At 35.3% G+C, this 19,216-nt stretch overlaps 1 protein-coding gene across 1 annotated transcript in view; it reads left to right on the top strand.

Moving 5' to 3' along the window:
* Positions 1 to 16,307, top strand: part of LOC141711091 (uncharacterized) — a 66,643-nt gene extending 50,336 nt beyond the window's left edge. Inside the window, exon 7 of the mRNA XM_074513532.1 lies at positions 15,971 to 16,307. Within this exon, the coding sequence (XP_074369633.1) occupies positions 15,971 to 16,307 (337 nt within the window). The remainder of the gene's footprint in view (positions 1 to 15,970) is intronic.
* The last annotated feature ends 2,909 nt before the right edge of the window (positions 16,308 to 19,216 follow it).

The following is a 19,216-nucleotide window of genomic DNA, read 5'->3' as shown; positions in this document are numbered from 1 at the left end:
TTTCAAGTCTATTGTACAGACTCTCATTATCTCATCTAGATCTACATCTTTTGCTTCTCAATACCCACTCTTTTCCAGTTCGTAATCGTTACTATCTTCCGTACCAAATTTTATACTGATTACACTTTTGCTCGTTAGCGTTCTATAACCTTTTAATAATCGCGTCAACCTTAGTATCACGAACGCGTTAGAATCGGAATACCACCATACTTGGTACCACTTCCTCTCTAGCTGCCTCCATCTTCGAAAGCTTGGTCCTTCATATAGAAGTAAAAGAATTTATTGAGAGATCACTATGATCATGAACACTTGTTCTATTGCATAGTTAGTACAGAAGGTGGCCAGCCATTAGTACTTGACAAGCAATTAAACAACATGTGGTATCCTACTAGGCTTCTATCACACAGATAGATAGTCATTCGGCAATACCTCCCCTTCTGGAAGGGTTGTTCTTCTCAGCTTATACAAAATAAAAATGAGAGAAAAGAATGAATTGAAGAGAATTATATATATATAAAATATGCTGCCACAAAATATCTGGCTTGGAATCTACCTCTGAACTATAGAGGTTTGTCATAGGAGAACAAAACATATACGTATATATATCAACATCAGGTATTCGCTATTCCGTCCATCATTCTATGGACCCATGCTCTTCCTCGAGCTTATACACAACCACCTTTGAAACTCCCTCGATATCGAAACTCGAATCTGGGACCTCATTCTAGACATCATCGTTACTAGAATTTTATGCTTGCACTGCAACCTTCCTTGTATAGTAATACGACTCTCTATTGATAGAAGGAATAAATATTTAATAGGTAAATAATCGACCTAGTTTTTCTATCAAAGATAACTTATACGTCAACACGACCCGATTAGTGGTACTCAATCTCAACATCCAATCCAATACAACTCTCACGGTTGTGATCAGCTCATTACTCGCAGAATCATTACTGCATTACTATGGTCCACCACTGACCTACTATCGTCATTCACTTTCCATGAAATCTTAATATCTAACCATACGGAGTCCATACATGTCGTATAGAATTCTTCTAAGGAGTTAACATAATCACCATTCATAATTCATGAAGAACACTCCAAATTCTGACGTACTTTCATGACAGGAAGCAGATAAAATTACAGAAGAGTTTCAATCAAAGCAACGATAGCAGGTTAATACCATTCTTAATCATATGCCTTAAATAGAAGACTTAACTCAAAGGTTCGTCTAGTCCTTTTTGAAACATGGTCCTGGCTTATCTCAAGATAGTACCTTCTAAGATAGATAGCCCGCTCATGGCGATTACACGAATTAAACCTTTACCAACTACTATTACGGTTGGGTATTGCACAGTCATCAGAAGGAATGTCAATCTTCCAAACCATAATACAACCTTCACAGCTTTAACCATCATCACTGTATTCCTTTGGCACAAGCGCCTATAATTATTCTCTTACCTTTAAGGTGTCGGCCACCTTTTTGGCCTTTTCTGATAGTAAAATTTCCTTACAGTCAATGTCATTTTAACCACCTCCAACTAAATTTTCTACCTCACTTCAATCACTGCTTATGTGATAATGCTTCTCTTAAGTCCTGGTGAGAAAAAAAATCACCATTTTTCCATAAGTCATTGCCTTAGTCTTTAGATGTGAACATTGCCATGACTGACTCTCGGTCATACTTAGGACGTCTTTTATCTTGGGTCTTTCTTACTATGACAGTTCTGACCTCCGTTGGTTCAATCTATACTTTCTCATGGCTTAACATGTGCCCCACTTGGCATTATTATAATTACGTCACAATTTTTTTATCAAAATTTCTATTCTAGAGAACTTTGAATATTACCATTCTCCTTGTAAAACCTCTAAGGTTATCCTTAAATCCTTCATCAGGTACACCCTAGGTACAGGGCATATCAAGATACCATTTACTAATACCAGAATCATTGTCTATATAGTTCTGAAAACTTTTTCCACTGATTCCTAAAGGTTGTTATTACCTTAATCCTTTCCAATTCATACTGTCAAAACTCATACTATCCCTATTAAGGGTGAAATGCCAACCTTTAAGCATCCCCTAGGATTCATTTTATGTTACCGATGTTCTATCCTTAATTCCACCTTTAAAAAGGTACATGCATCCTTACATGGATAAATCAAGTCATATATCCCTGATAAGGGTGTCTTATTCAATCATTCCCACCTCGATAGTCTATACCTAATTTCATAATAGCATCCTTATTCAAATTGAGGTCAATCCATATGGCCTCCAAAAGATAACAATGCTTATCCGCTTTTCTTTCCTGATTTGGTAATGATAACATGGATGTTCTGGAAGATATTGGTCGTGTTCAACGTGAACATCTTCTTAATAAATCCTCATTTTCTTTTGTTGTTTATCTCAACAGTCATCTCAATGTTGGGATATGTTTCATACCTGGCGTCTCCCTTTCCGGGTATCATGCCACCGGTCTTACACTCCACATTCTTGAAGGTCACTTCCTTCATTCAATTTTCCTAATTTCTTACTTTCTTGTCTCCTTAGTCTATCCGCGTCTCATTATTTATCCTTCGAACTATCTCAAGGTTTCCCCGAATCCTCCCAACTTACAGGGGATAAAATATATGTATCTTCTTATGCCTTCAACCATCAATTTTAACTCATGGTGAATCACCCTCATCCTGGCGATTACATACTTTTCTATTTCTATTGCTACGAGTCTTTAGGATTTCCTCATACCCGACTCCCTTATCATTCCTCAAACTCTATTGCCTTTATGCTCCTTTCCACTTCAGTTTCTTTTTATTTTCCTTTCTATTACAATCATTTCACGTACCCACTAATCATTGACTTCAAATATCACGTCGTTCTGGGATTCTTGTCCTCCAGACGAATCTTGACAACTTTTACAATCTTAGATTCATAATTTATCATATTCGTCCGCCTTTGTTCTGGCTCTTAAAGCTTTCACACTATCTCCATAACCTTGGGATTTACTTTCTCGAAAAAAATTTTGACTGAACTTTAATCAGTTTATCATAACCTCTTGCTCCGTGCCTTTCTTGGTCTTTCACCTGTGGGTGGTCTCTCTCTTAGGAGGGTAAGTGACAAAATAGTCTTTTGTGATTCGTCAATCATTTAGAATCTCAAATGATTCCTGTATTTCCTTTAGCCAGGCTCTTGCCTCGGCTGAGTCAGCTATTTCCTTAGAACTCTGAGAGCTTAGCGACTTAAAGGTCCTGAAAGAATTTCACACCACATTGTTTTCTCAAGGTGGTGGTTAGGGGTAAAAGTATAAGTTTTGTTTTAGGCAGGTCCATGGATTGCCCAATAGGAGTACCATCCTGGTTCTTCCTATCTTGCTCGACTTCTGTTTTCTCAGTCTAAATATTTCTTCCTACTCCCCATAATTGGGGTCATCTTTTAATTTAAAATCCTCATTTTCCACTTCATTTTATTATGGGTTCCTTATAACTTAATTACGACCTCCCTGATTATCACATTCAAGGTTTGCCCCTAATCTTATTCCTCGTGGGAGCATGATGCTTGGAAAAAAAAATTGAGAATCTCTGGATATTTGTCTTACTTACTTTGCTTAAGTCTTTCCCTCGTTCAGTCCTTGCATGATTGCAAATTATGAATTCTCAAGTTTTATAAACTTCATGACACTCTCTTAAGTGTTAATAGTGTAATTAACAATATGAACTTATCACAAACAAACTGATCTGAACTGAAATTAACGAATATATACATAACCATTTGTTCGAGGGTACAACAATTGAACACATTAAAGAGAATTTCATCGTTTGATCTGATCGCTTCTATCCCAAAAGTACTACCATAGATAATCATCTAGTCATTAAAACTAATCATTCATAACTTAGGCTAATCCTCCAAAAACGGTGTTACATGAAACCCTTGTCTGATTGCCCAGACCCTGCACACTATTATGGATCAAGAAATGCGGGCACGCACGACATCCCTAACCTGCTCCATTAAGGCGGTGATGAGGTCTAAGATAGTCGCAAGTAGAGCTGGATCATTCTGACCCTCAAGATGGCCTCTAGCTATAATTCGGGTGGTAGCCTCAATCCTTTCCATGCTATAAGCTAATCCTGCCGGAAGTACCCCGCCCTCAATTCTTGGTGTAGTAAGTCGGTCCAACAGATCACTTCTAACATTACGGGCCTCAGACAGGCCACCCCAAGTCATATGATAATTGGCGATAAGAGAAGCCTGAGTGGTAGCATCTAGCAGTCCATAGGGTGCAAGTGGTGCAGACCCAGGAGATCCAAATGGATAACCAAGCACGGTATCAGGTGACAATGGTGCAGGAGATAAAGGTGGCATTTCCTCAGTAGGTGCTGGGCTCTGTACAGGGGAGGGAACAGGAATTGGTGGAACCTCATGGATGTCTTCAGGAACTTCTGGAAGAGGGTCTGATACTGGTATAATTGGTGTCATGGAAGGCCCCACTCCTTCTTCCCTCATTAACCTTTGTGCCCTTGATAACTCTTCATCCACTAGTGCCACCCTCGCGGCCATTCTTGCTCTGGTAGTCGCCCTGATTACGGTCATCAATTCCTCAGCGGTCCTCTCTTCATTCCCGTCAGGATCCTCCACGAGATCCTCCTCAGCAACAATCCCTTCTGGGATAACATCCTCAACCGCAACATTCTCAATATGAATCTCATCCGGTCCCTCGTTCGGGTACTCTATCGGATTCACAATTTGATCTCCTACATGTAATAAAACATCCTCATGTTGATGCTCCTGAACCTCAGGGTTCGGTGCCCCGCTGCCCTATACGAGAATGAACTATGTTACTAACACGATATTTTTAAGGGTTCCCATAAGGGTTTTAACTGTCAGTACTATGTTAGGTAGTCCGACTATGAACTTGGCAAGAGTTCTTATTTATCTTAGTGAACTTATTATTTTAACATCACTTCATCTCTAAGGTTTATAACGCTTAGCTCTGATACCATTTCTGTAACACCCCCAAATTCGGGGTCGGGGATTCGGGTTGTCACGAGTTCCATTTCCCTTATCAATACTTAATCTTAACAGTTAACCGACTACTGATGTTAGGATTTGTAGCTTAGGACAATCTTGTACTTTTCAGCATGTAATTTGAATTTCATGAAATGTATTTGCTAAATATATTAATGAAATTTTATATTTATGCAAGATTTTGTCTCTGAGTCGTTTGATATTCTGATAACATGTTAAATCCTGATACTAACCATATTCTGATGACCTTTCTAGCTCTGATACAAATCAAGTTCTGATTTTGACGTGGCAGGATTTATTTACTTGATTTATTTTTGGTTATTCTCTCATTTGTCATATTTTTACAGAATATTGGTCACGCAGTGATAAAAATTTATTAAGTGGGAACAGTTTTAAATTTTAAAAATAAAACTGAACTACCTTGATTAATGGGATTACTTGGTAAGTGGAACGGTTTTTCTTTGAAAAACTGCATGTGATAAGTAATGATTACTGAATACACGTGCCCATTAATTATCTTTTACTGCTGCATGTCTGACAGGTGTCTCAACGGTTACTTGTAACACCCCCAAATCCGGGGTCGGGGATTCGGGTTGTCACGAGTTCCATTTCCCTTATCAATACTTAATCTTAACAGTCAACCGACTACTGAATACTGTGACCCCACAATATACACACACACACACCACAAGTTATAGTCTCAGAGATGAATGCCAAAAATAACACAAGTCATTTTATTCCACAATTATAAACCGTTCCACCTTAAAAGGGTTTCTGAATAATTTACATATTCCTTGCCATTATTACAATTCATATTATACATAATTCTGGTTCATCAATAGTTGAAAACCTAGCCTATTGGTAGCTCCTACCTTAGTTACGGCGACATCAACGCTTCCAGAAAACTGCGGAACGTTTCCTAACCGCTTGCGAATTGGAAGCTTGGTCCTGTTCATCTTTTCTATCTGTTGTTGTGTGATGAAAGAAGAAAGAAAGGGTGAGCAACAAGCCCACCAAAATAATATGTATAATGATTAATAATATATGAGCATTCTCATAGTACTCATGAAAGTCTTGGTCAAGAAGAAATGAACCAAGATGATATCTTAACGCGACCAAGTCGCAAAATATTCAGTATATATATATACATATATATATACTTTTCACAATATTTGAAATCCTCTGACATGTATAACATCCACAGAGTTCCAGTTTATAACTGTATAAAAATATCGTTGCAAGGTGATCTCATATATCTAACCTTGTCTCAACGTTTTTCTGAAAATCTTTGACATGCACAAGATAATCATTTACTAGATATAAGTTTAAAAGATGAAGTTACAAGATACTCCAATATACTTATATTTTTTTCCGAATACTACTTGAACTACCACCGTTCAAGGTATAATCAGTTTCAAAAGTTCATCACATAGATGAGACTACAAGACAAGATTTGAATAGATTAAATCTTTGAAGTATTATTGAATGAAATGAAGTTATGATATACTTCATTAAGTCCCGATATATATATCCACATATATATCTCTTTATACATTTCCTGAAAACCTCTGTCATGTAAAGTATGAACAGAGTTTGTAACATCCAATGAATTTTTGGAAAGGAAAAGAATTGTGGCATAAACCCGGTATCTTGCTGATCAGGCAAAGATACCAATAAGTAACCTTTTCTACTAGTAGATGGACGAATTCTCCACTGGTCATCACCCTGGTCGCAATAGGACCTTATGTTGGACTGCCACTCAGCCACTTACGCATTTGATGGACTCCCACTGAGCCACTTACACTTTCATGGACGCCCACTGAGCCCATATTGCTTATGCCGACTCGATAGATGGACTTACTTCCCGAACATTGGGTAAGTAATCAATTCATTTACCAAAATAGCAACCTTGTTGCGAATATAAAATACACCACAGAGCCGGATTCCTCCGGTTTTGAGCGAGTATTTAAATCCCCTTTAAAAGGAAGATCTTAAATATATAAAAAAATGAGTTTTGGGATTCGCTCTAACTTTTAAAAATCATTTTAAAGACTCGAAAACACTTTAAAGAGTGTTTGGAGTAATGTTGATTTAATAAAGTAAATCAGTCCCAATATATTAGAAAATATCTGAATATTATTATTTAAATAATATTTCCATAAAGAATAATCTTTATAAAAATAATTGAAGTAGAAGTTGTAAAACTTATACTTGAAATGAATAGTAAATAACCAAAGATATACTTATACGAAAGTAATATCTTTATTTGAATAATCAAAAGTAAGTTTGATTATCGACACATTATTCTTTAATAAAATAAAGAATATTATTCAGTAAATAATCGTAGTCATAGGTCCTCAAATGAATATTCAAATAATATTCATTAAATAATATAAACTGAGTCATAAGTCCTCGAATGAATATTCAAGTAATATTTATTAAATAATATAAACTTATCGAATAAACCTTATGCGATTAATAGTTTTGAAAACTATATCAATATATATATATAAATATATATATATCATATATTCGGGAACATCTACTCCCGGTTTTAGAAAAATGTTCACATTTGGGTCCCCTATACTAAGGGTATATGCAAATTACCGCTTATCTCTAGCATATGTATTATCAACTGAATCAACAGATATATGTATCAAGAATACGAAACAGGCATGCATATATACCATATCACATGCTACAATATTTTGTAAGAATTTACTAAATAACCATTATGCATCTATCACAAGATAATGCATGTATGGATACATCACAACAACAGTATAACAGATAGAAACTTGCCTGAGCGACTGGGGGTGATAAATGGCTTGGGACGAGTCTGGTAACCTATAAACAACATATAAGTTGGAATTAAACAAAAGTCGCTTATGAATCTATACTTTAACCAATTAGACCTTAACGTTCGCTTTTGCGCTTAACGATTTACTTAAGTCGCTCGAGTACCCTCGGCTCCACCATTTTTAATAAATTAACCATTAAGGGTTTTAAGGCGATTCTTTTGCGAGTGCCTTACCAACTGCATAATACACTTCACATAAATGTTTCTTACTCCAATTAGTTCTTTAAGGTCTTTAACCTATGTTTCAAAGTAAGGCGAGGGGTAATGGTTCGTTCGCGAAACGCCGTTACTTAAAACGGTCATTTCTCCTAAACCGTACATCGGATTCAAACGAACCACATATCAAAATGAAGCTCGTAACATGAACTACCTAAACATGGCAATGGTAAAAACCTAACAGTGAATTCAAGGGTTCTGATGTTAAGAACAAAAATAGTCTACGGTAAATCGGGCATTACGACGGCTATGTTTACGCGATTACCCAAATTTATACCACTCCAAATCAACCCACAATCAACCCACAATCAACATCACAGCCAAACTCCATCCATACTTCACCATAACAGCCCCAACAACTCAATATTATCAACTTATACTACTTCCCAATCATGAACTAAATGCTTACTTAAGTTCTTTAACTAATTATCAAGATTTACAACTCCAAAAACACCACAAAACCAACTAATTTCTACATACACAACAATCAAGCCTCTCATGAACTATAATACTCATATTATGCTCTTAACATTCAATAACAAAGCTAGGTTAAGAGATTATACCTTCCTTGTGAGTGGGAGTAACTAATTAGCTTGGAATCACCCTTGAAAGTCCTTATCCAAGCTTAATCTAAACAAAAATTCAAGAACAAAAATTTAAGTTCTTGAAAAACACTATTCACCCTCTTCTTCCATGATTTTTAGGAAGAGATTGTGAAGGAAATTGAAGCTTAAACTTATAGGATATCTATATCTATACACAAGGAACCTTAGATAATTACCTTGCTAATTAACAAAGCTTGGATCTAGGATTTTGAATTTTTCCTTCTTGAAATAAAGAGAAGGCCGAGAGCTTCCTTTGAAGAAATGAGTCAACTTTGTGTTTTTGGTGAAATGAATGGTTGGTTGTTGTTTTTTTGGTTTTTGTTTTAATTTATTACTTTTTACCATGGTAACTTTTGTGTGGTTCTTAATCAACCAACAACACACCTTTCTTTGTCATGCTTATGTCACCTTGTTATGTCATCCTCCCCCACTTGTCCTCCTCTTATTGGTTTGATGACATCATCCTCACTAACCTCTTTGATTAGCTTCTAATTACTTGGCTAATGACCGCTGATCTGTTATGCGGTTCGCTTAACTTTCGTTTTCGTTTATCGTTAAAGTGATCATACCCGTGATCTTATTACTTGGGTTCCCCTAAACCTTTCTCAATATATTATATTCCTTTTATGATCCTCTCTTATAATTCTTGAATTTAAATCCTTTTTATCCTGTTCCCTTATACTTAATTCTTTCGGTATCTGGTGGATTTTCGGGAAAAATCAATGTGTTCGGATTTGGATTCTGTCGATCTTTACATACACTTATATACCACATAGAGTACTAATAATATCTCAGAAGATCAATAAAAGAACCCCTACATAGTGTGGTATGAAAAGTTTTCTTATTCAGCATACTCAGCAAAAGCACTATTCATAAGAGTTTCAAAAATTCAAAAAATTGGGGTTATTACATTACTTTTTCTACCGTGTATAAGTAAAAGAGAGAAAAGATTGTAAAATCTTTTATTTAATTTCACATTTTATCTCTCTCTTTACATCTATTCTCTCTCATCTACTGACGATTTTTCATACAGACATTTTCTCAAACACCTTACAGGCAACTTTCTTTCTCACAAATTCTCATGGTACCCAAGGACATAATCTTCGATGGAGCAACGTTTGTTCTCAATAACTTCTCTACTATTCTTAGCAAGTCAGAAGCACCCTCTGAACTTCATTTCATTCAGGACTTTCTTGCTAGTTCTGATATTGGGTATGCTCTGACTCAACCCGAAGCAGTTTCTGGTACTCAAGTACTGGAGTTCTGGAGAAGCGGTGTGTATGATGATGGTGGTGCTCAAGGCTCCCCAAGTATTATTTTTTCATCTGGGTATGATGAGTTTGTTGTGACTTTGTCTACGGTTCGACAAGCACTGCAGCTACCTGAGAACTGTGTTTACTCTACTGTTGATGAGCCAGTTCTTCAAAACATGATGGCCAGTCTGGGATATGAAAGAACATTGGCAAAGCTGGGCCAGTTAAAGAGATCTTTCATTAGGAGGGAATGGAGTTTCTTCTTTGATTACATAACTAAAGCTTTTACAAACAAATGTTCCAATTTTGATGCAATTCCCATATTCAGCCAACAAATCGGGTATGCTCTCATAATCAAACTGATTTTGACTATGCAAGTGCTGTCTTAGGTTTTATTGGGGACATAATGAATGAAGATAGATCTACTGTTTATTTTGCTAGATTCTGTCAGCTTATCTATAGTTTCTGTTGTGATAATAAGCCCCAAGGTTATGGTGAATTAATTTCATCATTCAGAATAGCTAAAAGAGCTTTTACTGACTTATTATCTACTGATAATAAGAAGGCTGTGTTAAGACCCCTCTTAATTCCTTTATCTGTCAAACAAGTCTTAATAACCTATGATCATGTTAAGTACACTGCATTATATCCTGATGTTCAACCATCTGAACCTCATCCATCAGCACCTACCACCTCTACTCAACCACTACAAACTTCTCAACCTCAACAATCAGAACCTACAGTGCAGCCTTCATCTTCCAAACCTAAGAGGACTAAGAAAGTACCTCAGACATATCAGAAGAGAATGAGATTCATTCTGCGAGATGAATCAGATGCTGAGGTACAGGTTCCTGTAACAGATACTGTTGTTAAAGAAGCTGAGAAGGTCTCTTCTCAGAAGGATGATGATATTGGGAGTTCTAGGCCTCTAAAAAGGTTTAGAAAGCATAATTCTGATGATACAGCTCCTAAAGTCACCTTAAAAGTTAAAAGATTCAAAACATTGGCAAAAAGGCCTGAAGATTCTGGTAAAGGAATGGAAGCAGCAGCTAAGGAAGGGGATCAGGAATCTCTGATCTCACAAGACCCTGTTGAAGCATTCATAGCTTCTCATACTGTTCTTGTATCAGAAGATGCTGAAGCTGTTGACTCTGTAAGTTCTGATGCTGCTAATGCTGAAGTTACTGGTGAAGCTGCTGCTACAAATGTAGATGCTGATGCAGCTGGTCCATCAGGACATGCACCTCAACAAACTGTTCATAAAGCTGAGATAGTCAAGAAGTTTGTTACAAGGGAAGCACCAGTATCTTGGAGTAAAACTCCTAAAGGACAGGAGTGGACTAAGGAGTGGAACACAGTTACCTTTGTTCCTTCTGAAAAGATTCTTGCTGAGCATCTTGTAAAAGCTGATGAAATGCTGATCAATGATGATTTCAAGACACAGCTGAGAGTTACTGCATTGAGTACAAGGCACCTTCAAGGTCAACACTCAATAACTCATGACAAGGTGAATAAAATTCAAAAAAACTTGATCCAGCAAGATATGAATCTGAAACTTGAAAAGAAAAGGTTTTTCCAACCTACCTTTGACAGAATTGCCTACATTGAGAAAACCCAAGAGAAGCAACAGTCTCAGATTGATGAAATTTTGAAGAATCAAGCTTCTCATCAAAATCAACGCAATGAGATCCAATCCTCAGTGGAATTGCTTGTCTCTCTTTTTTTACCTGCTGATGCCAAAAAGGGGGAGAAAGTTATTAAGTCCAAATGCAAACCACCAGTTAAGACACTGAAGAAAAAGGATTATGGTAATGACCCGGGAAACTCTGGAATGGGTGGAGGTCATGGTCAAGGTAAATATCATTCATCAAGTAAAGCTGGAACTACAAGTCATAGGATAAGTTCTGATACTGGGAGAAGAATAACTTCTGATACTGGTAAAAGGATAAGTTCTGATGAATTTTTAGAACTTGATGAAGAAATTTCAAAACAGTTATTTCTGAAGGAAAATCCAGGAATGGACTTTGAGAGTCTAATGGAAGAAGAAGCTAGACTTAAGTTATAAAAGGTCAACTCCAAATCTGAAGCTTCTGTTGTTAAAAAGAAACTTCCTACGGCTAAAGGCATTGTGATAAAAGAAAGGACAAATCCTATGGTAACCAAGGCCAAATCACAATTGCAGATAGATCCAAGGTCCAAGGGCAAAGAAAAAGTTGGTGAACCTGTAAAGGTTTATATGCCTCCTATGGATGAAGAAATTTGTGTTGAAGATGCTGATCTTACTCTGACTTCAAGGAAGATTTCTAAGACAACCTCTGACATGGCTCAAGTTGTTCAGAGTCAAGATATAGTTAGTTCTGATATAACAATGAAGCAAGCAACCTCTAACATAGCTCAAGTTGACTTGATATCAGAAGATAAGTCAAAGGAAACCTCTGACATTGCTCATGTTAAATCCTCAAAGTTACTCCTACCAGGATTCACTAAAGCCAAACAGACTCAACCTTTGAAGACTGCGGTAAGTGGTTTTGAAGCAAGAGTGGTTACTGGAAAGGAAGCAAGAGATAAATCTAGATTGGGTAGTGCTGATGAAAGAAGAGTGCAGAACACAACCAATGATCCAACTTCCTTAAGTGAACCAGGTATTGGAGCAACTCCTGAAAGATTGAATCAACTAGAATCTATACAGATGGTCTACCATACCTTCTTAAAAGAACACATCTTGTTATATTTCATGACAGATGGAAGGGTTTACCATATAAGGGAAAATGCTATACCACTGAAGTATTTTGAGTTACTAGAACATGTTTAATTCTTACTTCAAGTGAATGACAGAATAACAGAAAGTGTTGCAAATTATTTGAAGACTCAAAATTCAGAGACAGAAAAGGTTTTATTCTGTAAAATCTGACAGCACATATTGTCCCAAGTACAGAGATCACAAGGGTGACATTGTTGATATGAAGCCTAATACTGCAAAGATCAGAACATATCTTGGTATTAAAGGACTTGAATTCAATCTAGAGTCTGACAAAGCCTATGTCATAAGACTAGATCAGGAGTTGAGAAAGGCAAAAATTAATGATCTCAGATATGCTATCTTTCAAACTGGTGAAGATACTGCAGAACTCAAAGATGCTAAAAGGAGGATGATTGATGAACTCAGATATGCTGAGAGATGTTTGTTAAAGAACTATCTCAGAACAACTCCTGACATCGAAGAGATCAGAAAGTGAAGCCAAGTCAAGATCTACAACTGCTCAAATTCTGATATGTATACAGACTGAAGTTGTTATCAGAAGTTAAAGTTGGTAAAGCTTTAAGGACTGTAAGTTGTAGTTATCTAGTCAAATTCTCATGCATTTGTACTTAATGTTTTTGACATCATCAAATATCTATTAAACTTGTATATTATGTTAATTTACAAGTTGGGGGAGATTGTTAGATATATTTGATAATGTCATGTCTAATATGATTTATGTTTAGTTTTCAGATCTTACTTAAACAGGACAAATCAGTACTTAACTGATATCAGCACTTATACTGAAGTCAGAACATAAGTTATCGGTACTTAAGATTCAGGAGATATTTATCAGGAGATAATATCAGGACTTAAAGGAAACTTTCAGATAAGGAAGGCGGCTGATTGAAAGGAAAGAAGATCAAGACAAACGTAAGAAGAGATATGCACGAAGAAGGAATTCTGTGAAGAATAGAATACTTGGAAGAAAAGATAACTGATTGATATATTTTAGGAAGCAGAATTATATTTCTTATCAATTAGCGATTATCTTGTAACTGTGTGATATATAAATATAGATGTAAGGTTTACACTATATGTGTTATTATTATCGAGAATATTATTCATTGTAACCCTAGCAGCTCTCGTGATAATTGTTCATCACTGAGAGAGGACAGTTCCATATTGTAACAGAGTTTAATAAAGTTTGTTTTCTATTACTTGTGTTCTTTGAATTCGATTTGATTGTGCTATACACTGTATTCAACCCCTTTTACAATGTGTGTGACCTAACATCAAGTTCATAAGTTTTCAAGATTCCATATAAAACTTCTAAAGTCATTCTACTTAAATCTCTTCCTTCTCTAATAGCTGATATTTTTTATTCAAGATGGTCAGGAAGAGCTAGCAGAAACTTTAGGTTAACCTCCTCAGCCTCATAATATTTATCATGTAGCTGCAAGTCATTCATCAATTTATTGAACCTTTCAAAGACTTCAGTAATTCCTTCTTTTGGTTTAGCCATAAACCCCTTATATTGAGAAACCAGAATCCTCCTTTGGTTTGACCTAACTTCCTCTGTTCCTTCACATAAGATCTCTATTTTCTCCCAGACCTGTTTGGTTGTGTCACAGTTGACAATGTTATTATACATTACATTGTCAAGTGACTCTATCAAGATCAGCTGCAAGCCACTATCCCGAGAGACTTTTTCTTTTTCAGGTTATGTATATTCTGAAGGATCTTTAGGAGCATAATGTGCTGGAATGACCATGTCTCCATCTGTAGATTCCTCAACTTTTACCATGGGGTGAAAGGCCCATTCTTGAGGAACTAAATGTATAGTGGATTAGTCATCCTGATGAACAGCGTCATTTTTTCCCCATAGTGTGTAGTTAGATCTGTCAATGGTAGGAATTTTGATATTGCTAAGCTTCTGTGTATTCATTCTTCCAGGATCTTTAATCTGTTTGCTTTCATATTTTGCTCTGATACCACTTGTTAGGTAATGAATACAACAGAGGGGGGTGAATATATTTTGGATTATTTTTAAGCTTTCTGAACTGTTATGGATGGTGAACAAAGTAATCTAACTGTAGAGATAATATATTTTAACAGGAATAATAAAACATGCACATGAACACACTATCTTTTAAAACTCACTTAACTTTATATTAAAATCAAGTATGTCTTGCTACAAATTTATGGGTTCTTTGTTGATAAAGAACTCAACTTCTCTCTTGAGAGTTACAAGAATTTTAGATCTATTTGTTACAACTAAAACAAAGCATCCAGTGTTTACTTTATAGAACAGTAAACACATGTTTTACACAACATGCAATAACATGTACTAAACCCTACTTTAAGTTAACTAAAACTTTCTAATTATGGATTAATATATCTTTACAAATCGTGCATGTCTGTGACTTTACTTTGTCAGTTAATCTTGGAATTTAATCTTGTACTCTTCAAAATGCTTTTGTAGATTTTTCAAATCAGTGATTGATTTGTTTGTTAATTGATAATCTTGGATATTTAACTGGTCTGCATTCTGTACTTGAGTTTTACATCGAGATCTCCAATTTGTTATATAGAGAACTCGACATCTCGATAAGTATAATGACTTATCGAGATCTCTTATTACTCTATAGTTGTTCTAACTTATCGAAGTCTCTGAGTTCTCTATAAGATAATTTGGCTTGTCGAGATCTCTGAATTTCTGCATTTAGAAGAGACTTGTCGATATCTCTGAAATCTCTATAGGCATATTGATTTATGGATATCTCATATATCTCTAGTGAGAATTTTGACATGTCGATATCTCCAATCTTCATATCTTCAATTTGACTTGTCGATTTCTCTAAGTTCTCTATTGCATAAATGACTTGTCGATATCTCCAATATTCATATCTTTATTTCACTTGTCGATATTTTTGAGACTTCTCTATAAGCTGATTTTGACTTGTCGATAAGTCATTCTGAAGTTCTCGAATGACTTCTCTATAAGACTTAATCTGTGGCTTGATGATTTCTTGACTTAGAATGTTTTTTTTTCCCAAAACAGATTTATTCAACTCCAAACTTCTTCACATTATCTCTGAGGCATGATCTTCTTCCATAGTTTATTTTTAGGCTTGAGACTGTTTACAGAAAAAAACTCCAGTCTAATCTATTTACACTTTTACAGACTTAAGTGATACAATACAAAATACAAACTTAGATTATCATACAACTTACTTAGAGCTGTCAATTTGACTTAGTCTTGTTATAATACAGGCATGTCTTGCACAACAGTGATTATGGTGGTGACTTGGATGACGGGAAAAACACTTCGGGTTATGCTTTTCACATCAGTTCTGCAATGTTTTCGGTGTCATGGAAGAAGCAACAAACAGTTGCTCCCTCAATATGTGAGGCGGAATACATCGCAGTAGCAGCGTGCACATATCAAGCTATTTGGTTGAGCTATATTTTGGGCGAGTTAAATCTTTCCAAAGAAGATCCGATTACTATTTACGTGGATAATAAATCCGCTATTTCTCTAGCGAAAAATCCGGTATCACACAGTCGAAGCACATCAATATCCAATATCACTTCATTCGAGAACAAGTGAACGAGAAAATTATGTATCTATATATAATTTAATTGTGTCATATATTTATAGCTCTTTTTAGCCGAATGTCATCCAGTTCTTTGATCGGACAAATGATTCATATGAAAATCTTAGTTCGGAAGAATCTGGAATTAAAAGTAAATTAAAAAAACTGGTTGACTTACTATTCTCAGGGAGGTTTGACCATATAGTTAAAATATTTTTTTTCGAAAAATTATTTTTTTGACTAAAAATTTTCATCTCATATTTTTATTCAAAATTTTATTTTTTAAAAAATCATAATTCTAACTATGAGGTCAACCCTCGTGCCAAAAAGTCAAATATCATATATTAAAAAATAGAGGGAGTATAATCGAACATCAATACAGAATGTCCTTTAATTCAGTATTGTGAATGTGAATTAAAGCGGATCAGTATAACCTGTTTTGGCTGTGCACTATTCGTGAATAATATTTGCTTCGATTTAATTGTCAATTACAAATTAACATCCTAATTCTTGTTTTTATCTTCGGTGTTAAGTCTATAAACACACAATTTTGTTTTGTTGGTAGCGTTTCTAGGCTCATTACCCCATGTCGGAGTAGTGATATGCAGACAGCAACTAAATTTAGCTAACATAGCTCAGATAATTGATTTTGTGTGAATTTGCTAATAAGTCTTTTGGTAGGAGCCAGAACATAATTCTTAGTGATAAAATTGTAATTAAAATCCACATGGATGATGGATGATGGATGATGAAAATGGCATACTACTATTAAATTGTTGATATTTTAGTTTCTGCTTTTAGCATTTGAATAATTCCTCATGAATTCTTGCTTCAGAGTTTTAATTATTTCAGATTGCTGTCTAGGGCCACTAGATTTTAGTTCTATTTATGGATTTAATCCTAAAACTTTGCGATATTTCTTTTTTACCCTTCATATCTTTCTCTCCCTCTTTTACGAATTAGCTTTTTGTTAACATGGATTTAACGGACGTGTGCCAAAACTGGAATTCAGGAAAACAGATAGATATGCAAGTTTAGTCCCTATTTTTCTCAAAATCTAGCAACAGCTGCAGACTTTAATTGGAGGTAAGATTGTTTTTGTATGTGATCATTTACTACTTATTGTGTAAATTTCTTGTTATAGTTTGAAGAAGGTTTGAGCAGTCTAGACAACTGTTGGAAGTGTTTTTTTTATAAATACTGTCTGGAGTGTTTCTTTATAAAAATAGGCTAAACCCAAGTTTTACTAATCACTTGTGGTAAATAAATAGTTTCTTAGATTATACAGCACATTCTTTAACCGAAGTTGAGGTGAAACATTGTTTCAAAATTATATAATTCCAGGTTTTAGACTTATAATGAAGTCGGCAAATGCATGTTAGTGATAGTTTCTAGAACCACCCTTGTAAAATTAAGGTTGCATTTTTTCCTCAAATGTTGCAAGAGAGTTTGTCTTAATGTTTTTAGGATAGTCTCTGGTTCCCAATTGTCAGTTTATTCTGAGGACAACTAGAACTTTATGAAGTTACATTTTAAATTCGATAGAAAGAAATTAGTATGCAAGTGTTATTATTATGGCACTAACAATGACTAAAACCAGATATGCAGGGTGAGTTCAACCTTCTTGGATGAGGTCTGTGAAGATTGATGCGAAAACATGACAGATATTATAGAGCGACAAGAAGAATTTAACGGAGAAATCTTCATATGATAAAATAGGAGAGTCGACTTGTAACTCATTTCAAAATACAGAAAATTTATAACATGCAAGATATATGGAAATAATTCAGCAAGGCCTCTGTACCAAATTAGGACAGTGGAGAAAAGGAAGGGACTATTCTCTATGCAGGTCTTGGTGACAATGCTTCGTATTTGGTGTATACATAATTTGATTGTGGCATTTATTTGTAGCTCTTTTCGGCTGAATGTGTTCCAGTTCTTTGATTAGACAAATGATCCATATTAGAAAGTTAGTTCTGAAGACTCTGGAATTAAATGTGAATTAAAGAAGCTGACCGACTAACGGACTAACTATTTTAGGCTTTATTTGAGATTGTTGTTAAAAATTGTTGTGGTGCTAGAAAAAGTGCTGCTGAAAAAAGTGTTGTAAAAATCAGATGACTGTTTGCTAATTTTTTTGATACGTATATGTTTTGATGCAAAAAATTAAAAATAATGATGCTTTTGATAAGGTTTGGTGGTTAAATCAGCATCTACTCCCCGCAACAGCTGAAAAACAGCTTTTTATAAAAGCACTGGGGACTTACTTTTTCTAACAGGGCCAAAAACACTTTTCCAAGAAACAACTTTTAAATTTTACCAAACAGTTTTTTAACTACTTTTCAGCGAAAAGCTGCTGTTACTGTCTGCAACAGCAATACCAAATACACCCTTAATCAAACATCAATGAAGACTTGCTTTAATTATCTTAATTTAGTACTGTGAATGTGAACTAAAGCATGTCAGTAAAAGCTGTTTTTAGCCGTTGCACTAGTCTTGATTAAAATTTGCACAGACAGTCAAACACAAAATTAACATCCTAATTTTTGTTTATATCTTCGCTGTTAAGACTACAAACACGACGTTGTTGTTGGTGTTTCTAGGCTTATTACTCCATGTTGGAGTAGAGATATGCAGACCGCGTTTGAATTTAGCTAAAGCTCGGATTTGGATTTTTTGTGAATAGTGCTAGTAAGTGTTTTGGTATGAGCCAGAACATCATTTTTTGTGATGGAAATTGTTATTAAAATCCATATGATGATGGATGTCCAGGTTTTCAATGTTTAATAGTACTTCTTAATCTTAACTTGACTCAAGGGTTGTAGGAACTAGGAAGAGTTGGAGTAGTTGATTGAAGTATTTGATAGTTTAGATTGAGTGAACAAAGTTTGTTGCTTCATCTTGCAGCTTCCAGTTTCCCGTT

This window comes from Apium graveolens, chromosome 1, assembly GCF_009905375.1.
Source record: "Apium graveolens cultivar Ventura chromosome 1, ASM990537v1, whole genome shotgun sequence".
NCBI lineage: Eukaryota > Viridiplantae > Streptophyta > Magnoliopsida > Apiales > Apiaceae > Apium > Apium graveolens.
The sequence above is the reverse complement of the archived record's forward strand: the minus strand, read 5'-3'. Positions and strand labels throughout refer to the sequence as shown.